This window comes from Channa argus, chromosome 11 (genome assembly GCF_033026475.1).
Source record: "Channa argus isolate prfri chromosome 11, Channa argus male v1.0, whole genome shotgun sequence".
NCBI classification, from domain to species: domain Eukaryota; kingdom Metazoa; phylum Chordata; class Actinopteri; order Anabantiformes; family Channidae; genus Channa; species Channa argus.
This window is the reverse complement of record NC_090207.1, coordinates 4,443,899-4,460,151: the sequence shown is the minus strand read 5'-3', so window position 1 is coordinate 4,460,151 and position 16,253 is coordinate 4,443,899. Positions and strand designations below refer to the sequence as shown.

Genomic DNA, 16,253 nt, shown 5'->3' with positions numbered 1-16,253 from the left:
CTCATGGCGTGAGAGTCATTTGAAGCATGAGAGAGAGAGAAAGAGAGAGAGAGACTGTTGTTTATAAGTACTGGTGAGGAATGTAGAGGCTGCTATATTTTGGGTATGGATATTGAATCTTATTTTGTGGTACTGAGCAAAATCTTGCTGTAGTGTTGAGTAGAAGTGTGTCTATCCAATCCGGCTAATCAACATCTGTTTAATTCATCAGGGTTTTAAAAAGATCACTATCTGTAAAAATAAAGTCGCCATACGTGTGTTTACTCTGTGTTAGTCGGCTAGTTTTGCAGCGCTGCAGCTGTCCTTCGCAGCAGGCTCTGAAGTGCACAATTCTGCTGCACAGGGGAATTAAAAATGGTTTGTGATTGTGAAAATGCATTTGTACAAAATGAAGACTTGTCAAAATGCTAAGAAGCGGATTCACTAAACTCTATTTAGCCTAACATTAGCAAATGGCTGTGGACCTTTAGTACACAGTTACTGATGCTGCACTTAATGGTTAAAATAACATCTCAAGTAATAGGTCACTACTGAACATAAAATCCTTCAATAATTCACTGGTTAAGCTGTTCTCTGTAACCGGTGTCTCTATGGAACAAAGATATGTATAGAAAATGTATTTTCCATTCCGAATTATTATATATTAAGGGCACAAATTAATAAGGTTAGAAATTTCTTTAAACCAGCATTTGCTTAACAATCTCACAGAGAAAACACCCTTTTTTTGACAAACTATTCTTTTGATATCCAATTTTAGTTATATACTGGCCGGTCAGTGTTGTACAGCTGTGAGAAAAGGTGACTGTGTGGTTTTAATCATTAGTGTCTTGGTGAACAGTCTGTGAAATCTGTGTGCCTCACTCTGTCTGAAGTGATTCTAATCAATCTCACAAGAATATTAATGTGCATTTCAGTCAGTATTCAGCGTTCGCTGTGGATTTTATACCAACCAAGAGCACGAAGCAATTCCTCCACCCATTTCACTTTTTCACATTTGATGTTTTTATGAGGTTTTTCTCCTTATCTCTGCATCAGTAGGTGTGTGTCTGAGAGCACTGTTAGAGGAAGTTGTACAGTTACGATTAATACCAGTTATTTACTGTACACGTCTTCTATCTTGAAGTAGCACACATTCCCATCATATTACCCTACGTTTTTAAAGTAGGTTAGTATGATTGTGTTTTCTTTTTCTCGATTCGTGCACTGGGGACAATTGCACCTTTGTTTCCGTAATTAATTATATAGCAAAACAAATCCATCAGTATTACTGTGGTACGGGGCTTCAGGAGCCTGTTCGAGAGCTTTTGACAGTGAAAGTGTTCGGGAATCAAGCTGCCTGTAGATCATAACTAGTCTGAAGATGGTAAAGGAAAGCTTTCCCCTCTCTTTACCTGCAAGCACAATGTCTCCATTGTTGGTGTTGCCTTAAAACCCGAAGCTGGGGGAGGTGAATGACATACTAGACAAGGGCAAACACTGCCTGCCTCTTATTTAGCTTTCTGTCAGTGGTCTGTCTGTCAGCGCTGTTGCTTATGGTTTTTGCAGCTGAAACTGCCTGAATGAAACTTCTCCTTCCCGACTTCACGTTTGGCTGCTGGACTGTAAAACAGCTGCAAGTGGAGAAGTGCCTATATACACCTGTCGAATGCTCTCAAATGACAGGAAGCTGTAGCTATGTTTGAGGTCCTGTCAGCGTAACTAATTTATTAGGTTTTTCCATTATTAACTTAGCTGTTTGATGATTTTGCTGTTTTGTTTTTAGATGTAGACTGAAATTTTCATCACTAATACATCTGAACTTTTCTGTAGTTACACGTTTGTTGATGAGGGAATCTTCACACATACCTTGTTTGTTCCAGACCATTGGACGTTTCAGTTTAGCCCAGCTTTTACTGGGGCTTTTGTTAGTATATGTTTGCATGTAAAGCAAAGATAGATCTAAACAATTGTGCTCTTCATTCAACATTCTGTTGATTGTATGTCAAGAATGTTCTGCATGCCGCTTGTTATACCTGGAACCTTCGACAAAATGAGCTAAAAATAGAGTAACTGCCTTCTTAGGGCCGATTTAAAGTCTAATTGACCTGTGTCAAGGTTTGAAGAAGGTTTGAGTGTCATGTTTTAGGTTTTATCTTTTAATTTTAAATGTAATTATGATTTTATTATTTAATAGTAGGGATGTCCTGATGCTGAAACCACTATCGGCATTGGGCCCGATCCTGCCTTTGTGTACTCGTAAAACTTCTATAAGTGCAGACCATTTACTGGACTCGATACCACGTTAGCCTTTGCAGGTAAGCAAACGTGGAGAAATGTCAGATTTGGAGCTGTAATATTTTAAAAAGGTTTAATATTTGCGACTGAGATTGGCAAAAATAAAAAAAAAATCGTTATATAGGTAACTAGAACGTTACCAAAATTTGCTTTGTTAAGTTATTTTATCTTCATATTCCTTTGTAGAATCTACAGCCTATGCTTTCAGAACTTCTCCATCCAGGCTCTCACCCTAAATCTCTGCTTTTTTTTTTTTTTCATTTTTTTCTTTTCAGCAAAAGTTGCTTCGCTATATTTGTTTTAGCAGAAGAACTGCGAGAGTACTCAGTATCATTGAGTACTCAGTATCATTGAGAACGAAATGGAAGTACTTGTACTCAGTCTGGGAAAAAAGTGGTATTAGGACATCCCTATCTAATATTGACTATTCAATGGGTGTGATGAATGTGTTACTTATTTTAACTTTGTCTGAGACTTTCTTTTGCCGTTATATCCTCTTGCAAAAGGGATTTTTAATCTTATTTATATGTTCCTGGCAAAATAAAGCTTAAAAGTGGATCAGTACACATTAATTACACAAATAGAATAAATTTATATATGCAAAATTCATGTAGAATAAAGATATTTTCTATTGCCTAGCATTATCTTGAGCACAACAGAATTAGAAAAAAAGCTCCATCAGCACATCCTGACAACATTCATAATTGTGCGTGCACACACACACACACACACACACAAGCGTGCGACAAGTGTTACCTCCCACCCAGGATTATCCACCACCACTCTTCCTTCCTCCAAGTGTTGGTTCCTCTGCTCTGTCTCTCATCCTGTTGCCATAGTTACCCTTCCGCTGTACACAATGGCACGGTGGTTGCATAATGTTTCTCTGCCGGTGCAGTCTGTGGCCCACACTACAGCTGAGTGGGCAGGGAACACTCTGAGGTGCCCTCCCACACTTTGCTCCATGCTAATGAAAAGCTTGGCCTCACCAGGGAGTTTTCACACCGAATCGTATCGGTCAGCAGACGGACTCAAAGACTGTGGTGCTCATCCTGCTGGACAGGCACTGTCCTCCTACAATCTGTGGTTCAACTGTCTGACTCACCTCACTACAGAAATTATTTCAGCAAAACTCACATGAAAGATGCATAAAACTAAAAATCTCTCTTTTGCCATCAATGGGGGGCAACATCCAAGCCCCTTTGACTGAACTGTTTGAGTAACTGGTTTGTTAAGCTAGTAGACTAGGAGTTTTTCTGAAACTTTGTTTTGCTGTCTGCTTAGCCTGCTTTAAGCAGGTGGGCAGTTGTTTTTGGACAGCTGTACACAATATATTAGGGAAAAGGTTACCGTCCATATGTAGTACTCTTAATTATGTGCCATGTGCCACTAGACGCAACCCAAACAAGACTCCAGTTACAGATGATACAGATGTTAGCACAACACTATTTAGAACTAAAACCATATCAGAAATTAGTTTTAGCGCAAGACCCAAATATATGCAGTTTACATAAACAAACAAAAAAGCATTTTTGTGAGAAATGTTTAATGATAAAATTCACGATAGTTAAATAATTGTTTCTGTCATAATTTGTTGAATTTTAAGTTCTGCTTTCAGTGCGTAGTATGGAAGGTGTGTTCAAGTTTTATACATTGTCAGCAGTATGTAGTTTCTCTTCTGTTTTATCTGTTCTGCGATCTGTGTAATTTCCTCCAGTACATACACACCCAAAAAGTGTCAAATGTGGAGGAAGTACTCAAAGCTGTGTGTGCACCAGCTCTGAAGGACAAAACTGATGTGGTGAATTTGGACCCTGACAAAGGACGGTGTGCAGAGCACTGGGACTTTATTCATCCCCTGTGAGCCAGAGACAATTTAATTAACTAGAGAAGCAGACATGTAATTGCAGTGACCAGGCACATTTAAAGAGACACTTCACACAAATCCAAAGCCTGGTATCTCCCTTCTTATGGATGTAAATGGAACAATATGCATGACCCAAACTGACCCAAAAATGGGTCTTGTCTTGTCTTATTTGCCAAAAACTATTGCATAAGTCTTTATGGGGAATCAGTGGGACCAACACTGACTGGTAGAGGATGACGCACATTTAAGCTGAGCCATTTCCTCTTCTTGTCCCCTTCTTACTATGTCTCTAGTTTTTGCTATATTAAGTACTACGAAAATTGGCAGCAATGCATAAACATATTCCCATGAAATATTAACCTATGATTTGCAAAGCAAAATGGACCATTGCACAACACATTTAAGACTTGTCAGTGTGGATATTTGTTTTGTAGTAATCTAAAACTCTTGGCATTTCACTTTAAAAAAGTTCCTCATCAAATAACCTGAAAGCTGTTGTGTTTTCCGTAAATGTTTACAGTGGAGTATAGACAAGGTAAAAAGGAAACAAGGGGGAGTACAGCCATACATTTCATGCATGAGATGAATGAACTGCGTTACACTTTCACCTTCCAGAGGCAGGTGTTTTGTCCCCCTCCAAGTAAATATAGTAGGTATTCATAAAGTATCTTCAGACTCTAGTGTTTCACATTGTTTTGGGGCATGTGAAAACCCTTCATTCTTCACACCTAATTTCATCAAAACATTTACAGCTTTCTGACCTTCATCTTATAAAACAGTCTTACAGTAAGCTGCATTAAAAGAGCACTCGTATTGATTTGCTGAGAGTGGCTTTCTCTGTGTCAATGGACACTTCAAGATGCTGGAAGAAGTTGAACAGAAGTGCAGTAAGGTAAAAGATGGTTGTTGTGCTGTTACACTTTATCTACCTGTTTATTCAACTCACAGGTAGGACTGCACGTATTGTGCACGTATTGTACCCCAAGACCTTTCTTTTACATAGAGACTGCAGCTGGTGGCTCAGTGGTAGAGCATTGAGTTGGGATGCAGAAGGCAGCAGATTCGAATCCCACCCCAACAGGTCCCAAGCCCGGAAAATGGTATGGTTGCAGCAGGAAGGGCATCCAGCGTAAAAACACATGCCAAATCAATGTGTGGAACATGTTCCGGTGTGGGGACCCCTGAAGGGACAGGCCGAAGGTGCCATTAAGGTGACGCTTTTATGTTGGCCGAGAATTGAGGAGATTCTCGAGGACCGTTATGACGTACAGCTGAGTGTGTGGGCAGAGGTAATTGCTTAGAGTTGAAGTAATACCGAGGTCAGGTTAAGCATGATACCATATGATGAGCTGGGCTAACAAAAGTAGTTGACCAGCTTCTTTTGCTGCCTTCTTCCAATTTATCAAAAAAGTAAAATATTCTTCTTTTGATGATGATGGATCCTATCAGCCAATGATTGGGCTGCATAGGTGCTGCTTCGCCACAAAGCTAACAGGGACTGATTCTCATGCCAGATTACAGGACTTCTCTTTTATCACATGGTTGTGTTCCCCAGCTTAAAATGTAGACTTGTATTTATTGGCATCAATAGTATTAATGCAGTTCCTTTCAATACACCATATTAATTATTTAATGGGTTTATGTGAAACAGAACTGTCGATTAGGCATTTGCTAAGATGAACAGAGTGGGGTGAACATAAAAGAACAATAGAATACACCCTGTCAAAATGTCATTTTGTTAATGTGCTAATGCCATTTGTTACTATTAATCGAGTTCGATGAGAATCAGATCACATGCAGAATATAAAGCAATTTGCATTTCATATTCAGCCCAGGCCATACAGTATTTTGGACGGTAGCATATTCTTTGATTTTTCAGTGCCTGTCCAGCACATTCAGATTATTGTGTATGTGCATATCATGTAACATCTAGTTTGTTTTGCTTGTCTGCTATTTATTATTTATTAATAAATAAAGAAATAAAATGCAACTAAGCAAACTTCCTTTGTGGATTACACCAAAGGAGACCAAACTGTAGGCGAGATCTCAGTTGTTGTGTTCCCACTTGTACGTTATTCTCTGTCAGTCCATGTGCATCGGTATCATATTTGACAGCTTTGTGTGTGCAGTGGGTGTGTGTGTGTGTGTGTGTGTGTGTGTGTGTGTGTGTGTGTGTGTGTGTGTGTGTGTGCCTTGTGAGCCTGCCCGCTATTGTACATGACACTTTTCAGCTTTTCAGCACCCTCTCCTATTTCACAGTAGTAGTACACAGAGCCAATCAATAGCTGGCTCACAGTAGTGGAAGCGAGATGATACACAGTGTAGTACTGGCCACTGTAGCTCAAGACACGGGTCCTTCTGATCCTTGTGTTTGCATTGTGCTATTTTATCCTTTTTTTTAAAACCATCATCTTTCGGCACAAAGAGTTTCTCTTAAAACTGGAAAGCTGATAACTAAGTTTTTTTTTTTTTTTTTTTTTTTTTTTAAGCTTTAGCCCGATGTATATATGGTGACATGTACGTTAGTTATGTTCTTAGTTAGTAAATAACGGGTTGTTAGTAGCTCTTAAATAAATGCCTGATAGAAAAATGCATTAAAAATGATTTTCTTTACTCTTTTCACTGTAGTTTGTAGAGTACAGTACATGGATAGTATATGAATTGTATTAAATGTCTTACTTTCATCTCCATATTAAAATATCTCTCTGCTTCTTGCTGAAAAACTCCTCCAGATGATGTCACCAGTGTAGTAGTTACATTTCATGCTGTGCAGGCGTGTACTGTATGGCTAGTAATTTATTTTCTTTTGGTTTATTTTCTGCGTGTTAGGTATGCAAGATGCATAAAGATAGCAAGGCCACTTTTCCCTGCCTCTTAGACCCTGAAGTCAACTGTAGCGTGTGTTCAAATCCATGCGCCAGCAGAGAAATTACACACTTTCTATGCAGGTAGTGGTGTGTGTGTGTGTGTGTGTGTGTGTGTGTGTGTGTATTGTTTGTGAGAAAAGTAGATGTACATGTGTCATGTTCAGCTGCTGTCAGCCCAAGCTGTGCCAGACACCCTCCATTGACAACTTGGGCATCAGACTGAGCTTGTTATCACCTCACTCTCACTGAGGAAGCTGCCTTTTCAACCCAACCCTGTGTCTACTTATGCAACTCATAAAATCCTGTGTCACATTTCAAAAAAGAATAAACATTTTACACAGTTCACTTGATGAAATAGGGTTGATTTTAAAAAGTCACATTGACTGCTTAATAGTATTGCAATGCACAAATGAAATGTATATTACACAATATGTCACTTTTGTTACCTTACATTAACGTGTTTTTATTTAGTTCAAACAAAACTTCAAACATAATGTCTCTGGCCTGCTGAGCTAATGTGACAAGACTGTTTCCCTAAAGGTGTTACGATCAAGGCCCTGGTGCGTTCAGCTAATGGTTCATAAGTACAGTAATTGAGAAATGATAACCCACAGTAAAAATATGTGGATGATTATGTTTGGTTTTTACCACCATTTAATCACCTCATAAAAGGGGTCTCAAGTGCATACCAATTCAATAAAGTTGCGGGACTTGAAAGAAACATTAAGAAAAATGATGCTCATAATGCAGCAGTGGCAGAGATGTTCTGGCTTTTAGTTCCCAGTAAACCATAATGAGGGATTAGTCCTTCCTGCTCGTTTAACACCTGCATCCTTCAACATCAACAACCCCAGTGGGTCTCACAGGCTTTCTGTTAAAGAATTTATAGCCCCCAGGGCCAAAGCATAAGGATTTACTGCTAGCCTCCTAACAATTGATTGGACGTTCCACTGGAAGTTGTGATGATTTTATGCAAACAGCTGAATATTTTAATAAAATGCATTTTAGTATCATGCGTTTGGAGTCCTTGTTTTGCCCATGGAGGTTCAGATGTTAAAGGTCTTACAGTATCACCTATGTCATTTGTAAGTATAGAAACAGTCCAATGCTCCTGGTTCTATTCAGACTGGTTTTTCCACTGCAGTTGCGCATTGGCAACACTTTGTGTTGTCTTGTATTGTATTGTGCTGTGCTGCGTTGTGTGCTTGTTACCGCAAAATGGATTGCTCACCCTGCCGACTCCCACTTCACTGATTTTTGTTTACAGGGCCTTTCTGTTGCTCATTACCTATGAACATTGTTCTTTCCAGCAATGCCTCGAGTTGACAAGGCCAGACTCCCAGTCTGAGCAGCTCCCTCTACCATCAGCCAGTCATCCAGCCATGGCTGCGCTCATTAGGCAGCTCACTACTGTCCAGGGCTCGCTCTTCTTACTGAGTGGACAGAAGACTGTCTCGCTTAACAACTCTGTACTTTAAAACTGGCTTGTTTGCTGCCGGATGCACCGTTCTTTCTGCCCAGAACCTTTTTTTCTACTATGTCAAAGCTCTGTTTCTCAGAATAAACTCAGTGACGACTTCAAGATGTTGGATTGGTTTGTTAAATTTAAAAGAATCATAAAAGACAGCCTAACTAATGAGTATAATATAGATGAGTTGATTATGTGATCTAAATCAGAGAGAGGATGTTTAAGTCAGGCTAGTTTGATGGGGCTATTTAAATTTAGCTGATTGTAAATTTAGCTGTCTGAGTGCAGTTAGTGAGGGCAAATTAAGCTGTAGTTTCTACCTACATCCTTTTTGGTCCAAGCATCGTAAAACGACGAGTGCGTGTGTTTGTGTGTAAATGTATATGTGCATATGAAATTATTTAGAACCTAGTCTAAAGTCTTAAAATCCATCACAATTTCTTTAACCTCTTGATAGCGTCACCAATTGTTTTGTTTTGCCAACAGTTTAAAACCATATCAGATATGAAGACTAAGAAATTAGACTGTTTTTTAAAATACAGTATGTCTGCAAATTTCGAAGTTGATGCCAAGTTAGGACAGTGGCAACAGAAGACTAAAAAGGTAATGAGGTTAATGGTTAATTGGCAAAAGGTCAGATTCATAAATATGTGTGAAAAGAGCATAGAAGAGTCTTTTGAAAGTAAATATGTAACAAGCTTTACCATTATGAGAAACAATCTTTTTCGGCATGAAATTGGGTACTTCATTATCTGTGGTTCATAATAATATCAAAACATTTAGAGAATCTGGAGAAGGCAAGAGACAAGGCTAAAAAACAAAATAATTTGTATTGCTTGTAACCTTTAGCCCGTCAGGCAGCACTGCATTAAAAACAGATATGATTCTGTAGTGGAATTCACGGCATGGGCTCTGAAAGAACCCTGAAAACCACGATCAATGACCAGTTCGTTGCTACATCATCAAATGCAGCTTAAAACTCTACCACGCAAAGAAACAATCCCATATAAACAAGATTTAGAAACTCTACCGCCTTCTCTGAGCCAAGCTTGTGTAAATGTTGTGTTTTTGTTTTTGTTTTTTTATAGGTATAATTTCCTTCATGGCTCTTTGAAATTCTGTATTAATTTTAATATCTTTCATTCATTTTTAGAATATTTTGACTGTACATTTAGCAGCTGCTACCGTCTGAAGCACATATTACTAAGCTACTAGCCAAAAACGACAGCGTACAGATGTCTTTAAAAGTGTTACAGCACTACTGCTGTACAATAAGTCCTGTGTACACCTGAAACTTTAGCAGACATCAAATCAAACGAGCTGTTTTCCTCACTGGCTGAACTGATGCTCTTAGTTGGTTTTAATACATACTTTGAAGGGTCGTCCGTTACTATACGCACCCAGCTGTGGCAGGGTGCGTATAGTAAACCACAGATATGAGTTTATGGCTTTGAAGTACCGAACTGTCTTTATCGAGCAGACCTGCAGTATCAAGGGTAAAGGAAAGCACGCAGCAATAAATCTGTTAACTGCCGCAGTATCTTTCCACAGATAAACACTCTTCAGCCAGCTGTGTTAAGTAATACAAGGCTCTGCAAGGCGTTTCCTTACACTCAGACAGCTCTGACAGACACAAACCTCTCCTCCCATTATTCCGTCCCCTCACCTTAAAGATACAACTAGGCCAAAAGTAGGAAGCCTTGTCTGTGCCTTAAGCACAACAAAGAGATCTGAGCAATTTGATCCCGAATGTCAAGAGGGGGGGGGGGGTTTCACTGCACAGGGAGAGCTGCTCTTAAAAACAAAAACAAAACGGCTTCCCACCTCTGTTTGTATGGGTTTTTTTCTTCTCTGCCTGCTCATTATTCCTGCCTCCTCTCTGTGCTTATTCTGCAATGTTCGTGCAAGTCACCGCTCTCACTGCACATCCCCGGAGGATGAGAGGGATTTCCCAGCTAGAGTCTGCTAGTAAGTAAACATCCAGGGGTCTATCATACAGGAATATTCACCTTATTACCGAGGACTCCTGTTAGCCTAGCTCTCAGGTAGGATTTAAAAGCTAAGCCTCAGCCCTCAGCAAATGAATCTCTACCAGGGAACAAGTGTTTGAGTTTCAAGCCCGTGTTGGCTTTTGTTTTGTATTTTTTCTCCACTACATCACCAAAGGAAGAGAGCTGAGTTGAACTGCTGCCATTTTCCCCTTGTTTGTATGTGTGTGCAGCTGGTGTTGTTAATAAAGGGTGGGCTCACTTTCCCCTCTCTTTATGGGTGTACACTGAGAGAGCTTTGGAAATAACAAACATGTAGAGTTTGATTCCCACAAGCTAGTGATGGTTGTTTTTCTTGTGTTTCCCTGTGTTTCTGTGTTTTGTTGTGTTTTTGTTGTTAGCCTTGCCTCCATGATTAAATATAACTATGCTCATTGGAATATTTTCCAACAGCTCCTTGCTCCAAGTACTAAAGGTCCTGATTCAGAACTGAAAATAAATTGATTTATGTAAATCACAGGTACGTGACTTTAACTGAGAGATTGTGAAACTGATGTGAGATCCGCTGGTGGTTTATTAGAGAAGTCCCAAATCTATCAACTTCCAAGAGTGACGATCAGCACAGGCAACAATTTGGAAGGCTGCTAGCTGAAAGTTTGACATAAACAGACATATGCAGACAAAATAATTTCTGTGCCACAGGCAGCACAAAAAGTTGTTGGTCGTGACCACCTTGCGGGGTGTGTCAGAAGCATCTGTAGATAAGTGCTCTTGAAAACGTGGGTCTCGTTTGCCCCCGGGTAGTTTAATGCTATTCGCAGAGAGAAAATAATAGCATTGATTTTCAATGTAGTTTTCAATCTAAATTCTACTTACTCATATTAACATTTTTACCGTACCTTATTTTGTAAACCCATTGCTGCGCTCAGACTGAATCCGCCGTGTATGTTACCAAGCCCGAGAGGCAATGTGATTGTTATTCGGCTTCATCCATTCGTGAAGCAGTCACTGTTTGTGCTTTAATGAAGGTCGTCGTCAGGTCATGCTAAACCAGACACCTGACGGGGGTTTAACATAACAGTTCATGTTTTAAAGTCATACAGTAGCCATTCAAGTGGGCTATGTTGCAAGTTATTCAGTTTACTTTTTAGTAATAGTAATGTGAGATTGCCGTCTACATTTCATGATCCTGCAGTCAAATGAATTTCAGGGAAATAAATAAAACATTAATGACTGAATTTAGACATGTTTGGAGCAAAAGAAGCCGGCCTCCATATGTGAAATATGCATCAGATGAGGATTTGTAATTCTCAAAGCTCTTCACTCATTGAGCTGTAGTGCATCAAGCACTGCATTTTGCAGTGTATTGTGTGAGTGGTGTGAACAGGCTCGAATTTATATGCAACCGGCTTCACTTGCCTGTTTAACTGTCAGGCAGCGTAAGAGCACTTACAAAATATCACACGGAATATTTTCAAGTGTCTGTAGTGGTTGGTTTTTTGTGCAGAGGACTTGTCAGTATGCTGAATACACGTGTGCTGGACTCACTGCTTGCATGAGATGAGACGTTCTGCTCTTCTTGTGTCTTTCTCTTTCCGTGTTTCGTGTTTCTGAATTGGGACGCTCACTGGACACGTACAGAAAATAACAGTAAAGCTTGCAGAGTGCTGCACTGACTTGACGAGTAAGAATGGAACAGGATGTCTTCAGGAGTGCACAGATGGTGTATAATCAAGCAAAGGAAGTCAGTTGTGTTTTCCTTTCTCATCCTCAACAGTCTTCTCGCACCAAGTCCCACGGCTTCACAGATTACTCTTTCCCTCTGCGCAAACTTCAGGCAGTGGAAAGTTTGACAGCACAAGACAAGAATACGCTGCTACTCGCCAAGCTTCTTACATTTGTTGTTGGTGGTATTTCATTTTGGTCTCACCAGATTTCCCTCATTACAGTGCTTTTCAGCTGGGTGTCTGTCTCTAAAAGGGGCAAGTGAAGACAACACTTTATGAAATCGTCGTTTTGTAGCTAACACCAATTGATCCGTTGATCTTTTGTATGATTGCATCTGACATCAGGGGAATGTACGCTGATTGTGGCTTCGTCCAACCTGACATGTGTAACAGGTGTTCAGTCGTGTGTGTGTGTGTGTGTGTGTGTGTGTGTTTACAGATGTATTTTATTACATGTACATTCAGTGGGTAACAGACATCTACTCTTAACAATTTCTGTGACAGATGCCTGTACATGGTATCTACACAAAGAAGGTCTGACTGATGTGAGAACCACAATAGGGAGAAGCCAGAATGGGGGTGGGAGTGTGATTAACATGAGAAAGCCTTCGTCCTCTGCTCTCTATTCCTCTTTACATTGTCTGCTTTGTGTCTCTGGGCTCAGTCACAGGACAAGTCACTTCCCAAAAAAGGCATCATTCCCTTTAGCTAGTCAGTAATATTTCCAGAGAACTATGTAAAAGATTTCTTTCACCAAGAAAGAAGTGTTTCAAATTTACATTGATGTCCATCATTCTGCAACATGGATTAGTTTGTTCGTCTGTGCCATGGACCTGTGTTGTTTTTCAAAACCATTTAAAAACATGTCAGTCAGACACATCTGCTCCACTAGGGGACATGTGTCTTTATTCCAAAACAATTGCTTGAGATAATTTTTAAACTTTTTTAAACACATTTTTGAACAGAATTTTGAAATGATTTTTGTACTGAAAAAGAGGAGATCTTGCATGGAAATGTCACACAAGTGCAGTTGACTATTATTAACGTCAGACCGCTATACAAAGTTATGGTGATTCAGAGTTTTTGGGCCAGCATTTTTTCACAATTTCTCCATGCATCTTGGGATGGAGTGCAGCAGACAGACAGGCATCACTCGTCAGTAGAGACAATTGATTTTTGGTTTTAGTCTCTGTATGGTGATTGTTGCAAATATGATGATTTTAGAAAATGAAAGGCGTTATCTTAGAATAGTCTCAAAAATCTAACAACTAAAGAATTATTGTTCATCTTGATTGGCATGGTGCATTTTCAGTTGCCTTCATAAGTTTACATTCACTAATCATGAACATGACTGTCATGGCAGTATTTGCTTTAAAAGATTTCTCATTATTATACATTATTAATATACAAATAATTTGATCAACACTCAACACTCAAACCTTTTGTTTATCAGAAATACACAGTGATTTAGTCTGCCTCAGCCTAAAAAAAGTGAGGAGAACCACAAAATTGTCAAAATAGGAGAAACTTTAGTGCAACAGAATCCAGCTCTAGATTGGTCACTTTAATAGTTATGAAAGCACAACTTCAGATCAAAAAATTAATTACTATGAGCCTCGCTACAACTGGTGGATTTGTAAAATAAAGTCATATGCTTTTGCACAGAGATCATCTTCCTGATACTGACGGTTAAGGAAACACACATTGCCTGTGTTGTTTAGTTTTACATACTGTAACTTTGCTCAGCTAAATAAGAAGGAAACCCAGTTGAGCTTATTAATTATGAAGCCAACAATACAAAACAGCTACTGCATGATTACTTCATCATCTAGTCTGCATCTCCAAGCTCTGTTCCAGGAATGGACAAATGTAGCTCTCTAATTTATGAGCAGAGCACATTCTGCATTGTTTGTTGTGTTGTTTCACTAGCCTTCAGGAAACTTCTAGAGTGACCTGTGAGTTATAGTTTGGATGGAGAACTGTCCAAAAGACAACAAGCTAAAATATATATTTTTTTACTTCCTGCATGAATGTGGACAGGACCTCAGATACCACTGATGAGTTACAGGTCAAGAAAGGGTGAAGGTTTTGTTACTCAAACTTCCAAAAGAGTGTGCAGTTGCCTTGTGTTTCGTTTATCCCTGACTTTTAAAGCTGCTCTATAGCTGCCAGTATTGTCATCTGCATCCTGCATTTGCTCATCAAATATTGGGAGACACATTGTAGAGAAGAATTAGAGTGGGAGATGCAGTTAAATTATGAAACTGCTTTCTGACAACGGTGCACTCTAGTCTTGGCAGGACTGTGGGAGTCAAATGACAATGCAGGGCTCTTTCTTTTATTGTTTCTTTTTCTTTATACCAAGGCAGCGGAAGGTTTTGCCAGATAGCTTCCTCTCTGCTGTAAAACGCAAGAAAATCTGGCCATGGAAATCAAAAATCAAAAATAAAAAAACGAGACAGAATGTGGCACTGGCTCTCTGGTTTTCTTTCACTCTTCTTTCTCGCACCCCCCTACTCCCTTATTCTCTTCCTCCCTCTGTGGGTGTTTGGTACACTAAGTGCTTCGTGATTGCCAGGGCCATGAGGACGTACAATCGGCGGAGGCGTCAACAGCCCTCAGCCAAATGTCCTTGCTTCCCAGAGTGGTTTTTGCTGGCAGTGTTTTGGTCGAGCGACAGCGGAGTCAGCGTTATCCAGTCAGACGGCAGCGTTCAGCAACAGTGCTGCATGGCAACATGATGCTGGAATTTCCATAACAGCTCGCGTGTTGTTCTGGCCTAGACTAATATGTCTTGCTAAAATGTCACACAAGCTCACCGCAACACGATTGCTTAAAAGGTTAAACGTGCCCCTCATTCTGTTTTGTTTGTGTCATCTGCAGCTTGAGAAAGGTGTAAAACAGACGGGCCTTTAGGGAAGCAGCATCTGGGCTTGGCTCAGTCTACAGCACCTCAGTGGGAGTCAATTATTTACGCTTGAAAATGGATAAAACCTATGTAAATCTGTTACTGAAACTGTGCATATCCCAAAGCCAATGTTTTGTTATAATTCTACTGAATGTGCAGGCTTTAGTTTAAAATGATCAATCTGCTGATTATTTTTGCAATGTTTTGATTGTGAAATATTTCCCCAGTGGTGGAAGCACATAAGTACTGTACAGTTTTGTGGGATTTCTACCATTTTCTACTATTACATATTATTATTATTATTAGAGCCAAATGTTATACTGGAAATAAAAAGAAATTTATTTATTAACAGTAGCTACCAGTTACTTTTAAGAATGTAAAAAAAGTACAACCGCAAGGCTCCAAGCAGGGTAACAGATGTGATATATTAAAGTCCACTGTTGTTTGGTGTTAAAGCTATGAATACAATTGCACGTCAGTCATTACGATCCCGTTAGATTTTTCTCATGTGAAATGAGTTGTTATACATGAAACGTGCTTTTACTTTTGTACTTAAATCTTTATCATGTAACTTCATTTTCAGTATTTTTAACCAAATCTATGCTCATAGCTTTAAGCGAAGAGGTGCCTTCTTAAACAAGTCTACCGCTGAATGTGTGGGGTGTAGAGTTACCTTTCAGCTGTGATGCTGTGGTGCTGAGCTGTGATTGTTATCAGTGTGTTGCTGACACAGAGAGCTGTGTTGGTTGGCCTTAATTTACGCACGGTTGCCAAACTGATTTCGAGTGTTTGTTGAGTGTGAACACAGGTATTTTTGTACATGAAAATGTGCATAAAACTCCACAACAGCTCACATTTTTCACTGCACATTCTCATTTTGTGCATCAAAAAAAATGCAAACTCCATCAGATACAACCAGGTGGATTTTTATCTTTATGTATGCAACAGAAGATGTGGGTGTTAATATTGGAGTAAGTCTCTGAAACGCCTCCACAGGTTGAGCTGATGTTGCCTTGATGCTGGATCTGAATACATATGTCTTGCTGTATTTATTCAGCTATTTATGTTTGTAAGCCACGTTGGCCGTGATTCATAAGCACGTTATTAATTAAAGCTGTTTCTGATCAACAGTTTTAAGGCCTCCTAGTCCCACC

At 39.5% G+C, this 16,253-nt stretch overlaps 1 protein-coding gene across 2 annotated transcripts in view; it reads left to right on the top strand.

Annotated features, from left to right (window-relative positions):
* Positions 1-16,253, top strand: part of dapk1 (death-associated protein kinase 1) — a 73,459-nt gene that overhangs the window by 11,266 nt on the left and 45,940 nt on the right. Inside the window, exon 1 of one of the 2 annotated variants that reach the window (XM_067521086.1) lies at positions 10,296-10,444. The exons of the other annotated variant lie outside the window; for it this stretch is intronic. Coding sequence (XP_067377187.1) covers positions 10,311-10,444 — 134 coding nt within the window. The 5' untranslated portion in view covers positions 10,296-10,310. Of the gene's footprint in view, positions 1-10,295; positions 10,445-16,253 lie in introns of those variants that run through there. 2 annotated transcript variants of the gene reach the window in all.